The sequence below is a fragment of the Bolinopsis microptera genome, chromosome 2, assembly GCF_026151205.1.
Source record: "Bolinopsis microptera isolate Bmic1 chromosome 2, MBARI_Bmic_1.0, whole genome shotgun sequence".
Lineage (NCBI taxonomy): Eukaryota > Metazoa > Ctenophora > Tentaculata > Lobata > Bolinopsidae > Bolinopsis > Bolinopsis microptera.
Window position 1 is genome coordinate 1,913,904 of NC_087073.1, and position 10,862 is coordinate 1,924,765.

A 10,862-nucleotide genomic window follows, 5' to 3' on the forward strand; every position below is an offset into this window, starting at 1 on the left:
CCCGAACATTGAAAGTTTGTTAAAACATATGGTGCCAATCCTGGAGTTCGACTACGAGTCGTGCATGAAATAGTTCGAAAACACAGTGCTGTTGCAATTTAGTGCTGCTGCAACATAGTGGGGACAAAACTAAAATGTTTTCTAAAAAGTAAAAAGAACTCACAAGTACAGATAAGTTGGAAGATGTTTAGAATAATGTAGTCTCAAGAAAATATCCACTTGCTCGGCATTACATCATGCAATCAACATTGTCAGCTGGTTTAGATGCATTCACTAAGGATTAAAATTTCATAGAAAATGAAAAACATCAGTAAAAAATGAAAGATGAACCTCAAGTTAAGTGTACAACAGATTGTTTCAATACTTGATACTTATACTGATTTTATGAAATTTATGCAAAAATCAAAACAATATCAAACAATTATACAAGTACATAAAAATCTGACAAAACACAAAATATTGAAAGCCTCCTCTGAAACTTTTGCTTTATTAAAAACAACTGCGCAGGAAAATACAATAAAATAATTCGAAAGACATCTCTTAAATTAAATTATCAACTTTTCTTCTGAACTCCATATATAGCTTTATCATCCAGACTCTGTACTCGAGGTAGAGGGTGAGACAGTCTTACAGCTTTTGCAGTTTAAACAAAATTTAAGGGTATTTCTTTTTCTTGGGCCTTTAGCCTTCTTCAAGCTCCTCCTTTCCTTTGCATCATCTGTCTTTAAGTGCTCCAGCTTCTCCAATTTCAGAATTCCAAGAACTGGTTTCGGATTTCTTAATGATCGCCGATTTATCCCTACTTTTTCTTTTTCATGCGGAAATTCTAATGCTGGTTTGCAGAAAGGCTCATCACCGAATAATTCTTGAGACGGATCAAATTTAATTTCAATCTTTCCAGTGCTCGCGCTTTGATTGTTCAAGTCTTCTTGACGATCATGTCTAAATGCCGTATCATCCAAATCTTCAGGTGGCGCAAACATCGGCTTGAATATTTCCAAAACAATATAATTTCTGCAGCCCACACGTCGATTTATCTACCGTGGAGCTGTATCATTCTTCTCGTTCTTGTGCTTGGTACAATAGTTGTAGAGACAAACTTACTGAGGAGAGTAACATTGAAAATGGTTGCAGTGGTATCTGACAGCATTGCTTATTGTTTATATAATTGTTACTCAGAGAGAGAGGAAGGGGTTTGATAGGGAGCTAAAAAAGAAGTTAAGTGTGAAATTCTTATTATATTAATCATTGAAAACAAGTCGAAATGAAAATCTAAAAAGTAAAAAGTGAAATGTACTCACAAGTACAGTGTAGATAAGTTGAAAGAAGTCTAGATGTAGTCACAAGAGAATGTCCACTTGTTTAGCGTTACACAAGAGAATGTCCACTTGTTCAGCGTTACACAAGAGATCGTCCACTGGTTCAGCGTTACACAAGAGAATGTCCACTTGTTCAGCGTTACATCCTGCAATCAACATTGTCAGCTCAATTAAAGCTTTCATTAAGTTGGGCAAGAAAATTCCATTAAAAAAACCGTAGTAAAATGGATAGATGAACCTCAACTTAAGTACAATTGTTTGAATCTGATATTTAATAACAATATCAAGTTTTTAGTATCAACAGTGCAGATCTTTCGATTTTCAATAATTATAGATTAAAATCAAACAAGCAAATAGTCAATTAAAAAATAATATGTACATGATGTATGCATTGTAATAACGGAATCTAGGCAAAAATCAAAACAATAAACAACACAAAAACATAAAAATCTGACCAAATATTGAGAACCATCTCTGATCAAAGTACCAATTTATGTTAACTTTATTTGCGCGTGAAAATATATAACAGAAACAATTCGAAACACATCTCTTAAATGAAATTACAAACTTTTTTTGACCACCAGACAGCTTTACCGTCCAGACTCTGTGTTAGAAGGTGATACAGTCTTACAACATTTTCAGTTTAAAAACAAAATTTAAGGATCTTTCTTTTTTTTGGGCGCTTAGCCTTCTTCGAGCTCCGCCTTTCAGGTTGTTTTGAGTCCTTTGTAGCATCTCCTTGAATCGGAGGAGTCACCAAATCTATTATTGTATCGTTCTTACCAGCAAGTTCTGATATCTTGATCTTTATATCAGACATATTCTGCACGTGCTCCATCTGCACGTGCTCCATCTGCACGTGCTCCATCTGCACGTGCTCCATCTGCACGTGCTCCATCTGCACCTGATCCAGCTTCTCCGATTTCAAAAGTTCAAGAACTTGTCTCGGACTTTTTCGCCATCTAATCTCTACTTTCTCTTTTTGATTCAAAAGCTGGTTTTGATCCAAAGCTGGTTTGCAGAAAGGCTCATCGGTAAAAACTGTACAAGGCTTTTGGGATGAAACAGTTTCGCTGCAGCTGTCTTGGTCTGTCCTTTCGGTGAGTAACTGCTCAATCTCATTCATGGTTGATGTTGAGGCGTCATCTGACAAATGTTCGTCCTGGGGCGATTTTGAAGCTAGGTTTAGTAAAGGGACATCCAATGAAAAATCTTCTGAATTTACATCAGACATCTCTGCAAGGTAATTTTCAAAGTATTCGTCGTTCTTAACAATGTCGTCAAATGTTTGTTTTACACTCAAAGACAGACGCTTTGCGATGACGGATACATTGGTGCGTGGATCAAATTCAATATCTACTTTATTCATTTCTATTCGTTTCTTCAAGGCTTCTTGACGGTCATATCTAGATATCGAGTCATTTAAATCATCAGGTGGTGCTAACATCGATTTTACAGTTTTTATCGCAATATCGGATTCTTGAAATGAAAATGTGCTAAAAGTATAGCAAGGAGTCTCGTTCATGTGCTCATCTTTCGACAGCTGCTTCTTTATGGAATCATCAGACTTAGGCTTTCCAACGTCCTGATCATTGTCAACGTTTTCTTGATGGTCATGTCTCGATGCCAAGTAGTTCAAACCCTCTGGTGATTCCGATATTAACTCTGAATGAGGAGGTAAATCGGCATAAGATTCGGTTTCGGGGATTAATATTTTGAAAGGCTGGGCTGCGGGGTGACTCCCATCTAGTGCCGAGCATGACATTTTGAGCTGACTCTTCTTATCCTTATGATCAAGTAATGAAATTTGATTGCTTTCTACAATCCCAATATTAAGACTTTCTAAATCTGTAGCATGATTAGATTCGACAGCTGTAGCGGTGATGGCAACGCTGCCACATTCATTACAACTACTTGTATCAAATTCATGAAGTGACTCACGGTGTGTTCTCGCATTGGGATCTTGGGGTGGTACTGGTAAATGAGATGACTGATTGTCAAAACTTGAAGACGGCACTAAGTCACCTGTTTCATTCAGTTCTTTTGGTTCAAACTTTCTAAAGACTCCCGATATGCTATTACGTACATCACAATAGTTATCTTTAACCCTATCAATTTCTTGAACTACGGGCTCGTTTTCTCTATCTATGACTTTACACGCGAAATTTTCGGTGTCAACTTTTCTATTTGTTGCAACACCTTCCAACAGTTCGTCATCCAATAAAATGATAATATCTGAGCTCGACTTCTGGTAGTCTTTAACACTGAGATCATTGCATTTGCATGACGTGTTAATGTTATTTCTCAAATTAGCTCTATCAGTAGACGGGCTTTGCAGACTGCCTTTAACTAAGTCCTGTCGTTCTGCTGAATCAGTCTTGACAGTAAGAAAATCAGGAAATGCTGATATGCGTGAAATTGTATCACGGTTTTTGGAGGTTGATGCGAGGTCGCCAGCTTCCTGCTCTCCTTTTGGGTCTGTCGAGTCAGTACTCTTCTGGAAGAGCTTGGATATCTTACTACGTACATCAAGATAGCTCTTCTTTACGACAGGAGGATTGTAATCAATTTCCCGGATGACAGGCTCATTTTCAGCGTTATCAGCCATGTGTTTTCTCAGACCCATCATGTCAAGATACGGGTTTATGTCCCGGCCAGCGGTAGAATACGTCCGTTCCAATGATTCTGGACTGAAAGCATTATTAGATACTTGGGTGTCGACGTTACAAACACTAGGCTCAGTTTCGTTGACACTTTCACATTGTATTGCCTGTTGACTCTCCAAGCCAAGAGTTACTATTTTACCTAAAGCGGATGTCGCAACTCTTTCTGCAAAATATTCTATTTCAGCATCAGATGATTCCATATCGAATTTAACATCATGATTATTCTCCATTTGTGAAGCAGCAGCCTTTTGTTCGATTTGATTGACCAGTGTTTGAATCATTCTGAATTGGGCAATTTTATCAAGAATATCCTTATCTTTCCCCAATAAATGAAGTTCGCTTTTTGTGATTTCATACTTCTCTTTGAAAGCATCCTTTGATATGTCTAAAGAATTCAAATCTTGCAACAAATTCTCATAGTCAGCAATGACGTTACCAACAGATAAAGATTTCAAATCAAGCATTTCAGGAGGTACAGTGATCGTATATGAATCTGATTCTTGTGATGATCCTGATTCAATCTCAGGCATAATATCTGTAGAAGAAGTGGAAGATTCAGGTTTGTCTCTAGTTTGAGCGTCAATATGAAATCTTCTTTGCAATCTTTTCTCTGCCATAGCTTTCTCTTCGATACTTTCCAAGACTCTCTCAATTTCGATGAACTCTTTGATATCATCGTCTGCATTGTCATCACGCAACAATTGCTGATAATCTCTAACAGTCTGCAAATCCTCCGATAAACTTTTTAGCTCTTCATCAACATTTGCCATGATTTTCAGGTAATCGATATTTATGACAGTAGTTTGTAGAGTGGCAGTTTGGGATCTGGGAATGTCAATCCAAGGTTCTTTTACAGATGTCAAGACTTCCGATTCACTGTGACACTTTCGACCATTGTTGGAGTCTTTTTTAAGATCTTGTTTGATTAACTGAAGGTTAGAACCTGCATTCATGGATCCATTATCATCGTCTTTAAGAGAGCTCGCCACGCTTGGCAAACTTTCACTGGTTGCCACCGAAATATTGCCGGATAATTGTATATCAAGCGAATTTTTGCTAGTCCTAACTTTGGCCATTTCATCTTTTTGAGTTGGTTCATCTTTTTTGTTGCCTTGGCATTTTACTTGGAGACTGACTTTACTAGGAATCTTACCAATATTTTCCTCCAATGTATTTTCACTATTAAACTCAAAATTACTCTCACCGAAGCCAGATAGTGACGGCAAAGTAAGCGACTCAACGTCAGGTAACAGGTGTGAATTGGATGTCGCTTTTTGAAATCGGTCTTCTTCATACGATACCGCTGAGTACTGTGGTAAATTTGTATTATCGCTGATCTTGATGCTGCCAAAGCTAATATCACTAATACCAACCTCTTGGAGATTAACATTACGACGAATCTTATCAATCTTTTCCTCCGATATATTTCCACTATTCTGATTTTCGGTAAACTCAAAATTACTCTCACCGAAGCCTGATAGTGGATGCAAAGTAAGCGACTCAACGTCAGGTAACAGGTGTAAATTTGATGTTGATGTTTGAGATCGGTCGTCTTCATATGATACCACTGAGTACTGTGATACATATTTGTTGTCGCCGACCTTGACGCTACCGAAGCTAATATCACTCATGCCAACATCCAATGTTGTAATCGAATCAGTCATTGCATATCGTAAACTTATTTCTTTTTCAGAAACATCACACTCTAGGTTTCGAATTGGAGTTACTGCAGATGGTGTTCCTACGTTCATCTCATCTTTGAATATAGTTTTATCGGTACTTTGAACATTTCCAAACTGTATAATGTCTATTATAGCCCACACGTTGACTTATCTGCTGCAGAGTTGTATCATTACCACTAATCTGCCTGAGGAGAGTAACATTAGAAATGGCTGTAGCGTAGTGGTGTCCGACAGCAGTTATTGTTTAAACTCTCTTTAGGGGGGGGGGGGGGGGGGGGGGGGGGGGGGGGGGCCAAGTGGATATTTGTAGATATTTGTAGATTAATGTAGAATGGATAATCCACGAAAAAAGTGGATGACATTTTACAAATTTATACATTTATCTCCAAAAATTCAGTAGAATTTCTGGGCACATATTTGAGATTACATTTTTTGTAGATAAATGTAGATATTTGTAGATTATTTTCAATGGATAATTCACGAAAATTCTACAAATTCTACAAATTTATACATTTATCTCCAAAAATTCAGTAGAATTTCTGGGCACATATTTGATATATATACATTTTTTGGTAATCTTGTTTTGCTCTTATGAGTGGGTCAATCATTTATTTTTAATTGTGCTAAAAGAAAGATGGCTAAAAGAAAGATGTAAAGACTATGTGGACCGTCAATTGTGGCAGTCGGTTCTAATAAAACGTGAAAACCCAGAAATAAATACTCAATTGTCTGAGTCCGTAAATGAAGGTGATTGGATAAAATATACTTGGAAGTTAATGTAATATTGAACTTACAAACCCAAATAATTTTTGATTACTTAGTTTTATGAAGGAGCTATCTTGGTAAAATGTTTGTAGTACTATGAGGAATTGTTTACGGCTTGTTGCGGTGTGGTTTCTTTTAGCCGTTATATTTTATGTTTCTTTTGGAAAAATTTGTGATCGTTGTTGTGTTTTAAGATGTTATTTGTTGTTGTTATATTTCGTAGTATTAATAGATTATTTTAACATTGTATTTTTGCAGCTATGTAAGTTTTCAGTACGTCCTGTTTATGACAAAGGCATGTAGCCGAAACGTCGACAAAGAATTATGTTTTAACACACTGAGTGGAGACTCTCATTTCGTCAACTACAATTAAAAATATATACATTTTTTGTAGATAAATGTAGATAAATGTAGATATTTGTAGATTATTGTAGATTATTGTAGATTATTGTAGATTATTGTAATGGATAATTCACGAAAAAAGTGGATGACATTATCCAAATATCTACAAATATCCACTTGGCCCCCCCCCTCTCTTACTCGGAGAGAGAAAGAGGTTTGAGCTAGAAAAAAGAAGTTAAGTGACAAATGCTTTGCTGCACAAAGTTTTTATCATGTACGTTATGATGCTTTCAAATATTAATCATTGGAAACGAATCAAAATCAAAATGTTCGCTAATTATTCGAGTTTATTTTATAATATTACACAATATAGTGTGTAATATATAGTGGCGCAATATATATAACACACTATATTGTATCATGCGCACGTATCACATTACACATCTTACACGAGCCACCGTCATGTCAATAGTTATAAAAAATAATACCTTCGCTTCTTCGGGAAGCTGTCGGGAATTATCACGCGTAGCCCTCAAAAGCGAAGGTACTATTGTATTATAATTGCTGTACTCTGTAAAGTTTGAAAAGTATTTAATTTAAAAAAGTAAAAAGTACTCACAAGTACAGTATAAATCAGTTGAAAGCTGTTTAGATGTAGTCACTACAGTTTAAGAATGTCCACTTGGTCAGCGTTACATCCTGTAGTCAAGAATGTCGGCTCGATTAAAGCTTTCATTAAGTTGGGCAAGAAAATTCCACAGAATATAGAAAATAGCAGTTAAAATGTAAGATGAACCTTAACTTAAGTAAAATAGAATGTTTTAATCTGATATTCCATATCAACAGTGCAGATTTTTGGGTTTTAAGTAACACTTATCATAGATTGAAAAATCAAACAAGCAAATATTCAGTTAAAAATTAATGTATACATTTGCAGTGTACTTATTATTTATACGTTATAACGTAATTTGTGCAAAAAATCAAAACAATACAAAAACATAAACATCTGACAAAATACGATATATTGGAAACCTCCTCTGATCGAGGTACCAATTTCAGGAAATTCATTTGTAAAACAATTGTGCAGAAAAATATAACAAAAACAATTTGAAAGATATCTCATAAATTAAAAGATTAAACAATAATCTGCTCTTTTGAACTCCACACAGCTTCATCACCAAGACTCCGTGCTAGAAGGTGAAACTGTCTTACAGCTTTTGCAATTTAAACAGTATTTAAGGGTGTTTCTTTTTCTTGAGCCGTTCTTCAAGCTCTTCTTTTCACGGTTTTCACGATGTCTAATCTCTTCTTTTTCTTTGTGTTGCAGTTCGAAGAAATGTTCATCGCTAAAAACTCCACAAGCCTCTTGACATGAAACAGTTTCGCTGTCTTGGTCTGTCCTTTCGGTGAGTAACTGCTCAATCTCATTCATGGTTGAGGTTGAGGCGTCATCTGACAAATGTTCGTCCTGGGGCGATTTTGAGGCTAGGTTTAGCAAAGGGACATCCAATGAAAAATCTTCTGAATTTGCATCAGACATCTCTGTAAGACAATTTTCTAAGTTTTCGTCGCTGTCGACAATTTCGTCAAATGTTTGTTTCAGACTCGATGACAGCCGCTTTGCGATGACGGATACATCGCTGTGTGGATCAAATTCAGCGTCTATCTTTCTCATTTCTATTCCAGAGCTGGTACTTTGACTCTTCACGGCTTCTTGATGGTCATGTATAGATTCCAAGTCATTCAAATCACCCAGTGATACCGTCATTAACTGTAAGCAAGGAGACAAATCAACATGGGATTCGACAACGGATATGTTTACAGGCTGGGCTGCAGGATAATCCACCTCTAGTTCCGAGCATGACATTTTGACCTGACTCGTCTTCCCTTTAGGATCTAGTAATGAAGTTTGATTCCTTTCTATAATGCTAATAAGACTTTCTAAGTTTATGAATTCTTCAGATTCGGCAGTAGCGGTGATGGCAACGCTGCCACATTCATCACAACTACTTGTATCAAATTCATAAAGCGATTCACAGTTTTCTTTCGCATCGAGATATTTGGGTGGTACTGGTAAACAAGAAGACTGGATGTTAAAACTGGAAGATGATACCAGGTCACCTGTTTCAAGGTGCATATTTTGTTTCGGGTAATCATTCTGCTCTTTCATTTCAAAATTTCTGCATCCCAGATTTTTAGAGACAACTTTTCTATCTGTTGCAACATCTTTTAGCGGTTCTCCGTCCAATGAAAATGATAATATCTGAGCTCGACTTCTTGTAGTCAGTACCACTCAGATCATCACAAGTGTTAATGTTATCTCTTGAATTAGATCTATTGCATGGGCTTTGACTGCCTTTAACTAAGTCCTGTCGTTCTGCTGAATCAGTCTTGACAGTAAGAAAATCAGGAAATGCTGATAAGTGTAAAATTGTATCACAATTTTTTGAGGTTGATGCGAGGTCGCCAGCTTTCTGCTCTCCATTTGGGTCTGTCGAGTCAGTACTCTTCTGGAAGAGCTTGGATATCTTACTACGTACATCAAGATAGCTCTTCTTTATGACGGGAGGGTTGTAATCAATTTCCCGGATGACAGGCTCATTTTCAGCGTTATCAGCCATGTGTTTTCTTAAACCCATCATGTCAAGATACGGGTTTATGTCCCGGCCAGCGGTAGAATACGTCCGTTCCAATGATTCTGGACTGAAAGCATTATTAGATACTTGGGTGTCGACGTTACAAACACTAGGCTCAGTTTCGTTGACACTATCGCATTTTACTGACTGCTCAGGAGAGTCTAAACTTCCTGAAGAAGTCCTCGCTATTTTTGCTGCCCTTTTTAATTGTCTCCATATAGACGAAGGTTTCGGCTCGATATCAGTAAGAGATTCGACAGATTCAAATTTCATCTTAGACTTGGATTGCTTCTTCTTTTTTCGTTTTTCCGGACTTCTCTTTGCTACCCTCCTAAATTGTTCCCACAAAGATCGGTGTCGGGTATTCGGTGAAGCCTCCTCCCAATTGCCAGCAGCGATATAATACCGGTTTAAGAATGTTCTCATCTCTCCCTTGGACACGTCGTAAAGCTTATTGAATTCATCGTCCGATAAGGCGGGAGAATTCAAATGAATGAACATCTGCTCGTACATATCAACAGCATTGCGAGGTGGATCACTTTCTTCTGATCCTTTCGACCAGGCATCCCAGAGTAATCTATCAGAATTTACTTCCAACGAATGTCCTCCAATATCTGATTCTGACATTGGATCTTTGGAACCCTTCTCTTTTGTAAAATGAACAGGTTCACTCCTTTCCAAACCAAGTGTTACTATTTTACCTAAAGCGGATGTAGCAACTCTTGCAGCAATAGATTTCATTTCAATATTAGATAAGGTCAAATTGAATTTAAGATCTGGCCTGTTATCCATTTGTGAAGCAGCGGCTTTTGTTCGATTTGATTGACCAGTGTTTGGATCATTCTGAATTGGGCAATTTTATCAAGAATATCCTTATCTTTCCCCAACGAATGGAGTTCGCTTTTTGTGATTTCATACTTCTCTCTGAAAGCTTCATTCGATATGTCCGAAGAGTTTAAATCTTGCAACAAATTCTCATAGTCAGCAATGACGTCCCCAACAGACAAAGATTTCAAATCAAGCATTTCAGGAGGTACAGTGATCGTATATGATCCTGATTCTTGTGATGATCCTGATTCAATCTCAGGCATCATATCTGTAGAAGAAGTGGAAGATTCAGGTTTGTCTCTAGTTTGAGCGTCAATATGAAATCTTCTTTGCAATCTTTTCTCTGCCAGAGCCTTCTCTTCGATACTTTCTAAGACTCTCTCAATTTCGATGAACTCTTTGATATCATCTCCCGCATTTTGATCACAAAGCAACTGTTCATACTCTCTAACAGTTTGCAAATCCTCCGATACGCTGCTAAGTCCTTCGTCAACATTTGCCATGAATTTTAAGTACTCAATATCGAAAACAGAGGTTTGTAAAGTCATTGTTTGAGATCTAGGAATGTTGAGCCAAGATTCTTCGACAGATTTCAAAATTGTCGATTCCCTGTGACATTCTCGA

At 37.1% G+C, this 10,862-nt stretch overlaps 1 protein-coding gene across 1 annotated transcript; it reads right to left on the reverse strand.

Moving 5' to 3' along the window:
• Positions 1-1,962: 1,962 nt before the first annotated feature.
• On the reverse strand, positions 1,963-7,601 carry LOC134826281 (uncharacterized). The gene is made up of 2 exons (XM_063838598.1): positions 7,394-7,601; positions 1,963-5,852 (listed from the first exon to the last, which is right to left on the reverse strand). Exon 2 carries the CDS (start codon positions 5,734-5,736, stop codon positions 1,963-1,965), a length of 3,774 nt encoding a protein of 1,257 aa, XP_063694668.1. The 5' UTR covers positions 5,737-5,852; positions 7,394-7,601.
• Positions 7,602-10,862: the final 3,261 nt, after the last annotated feature.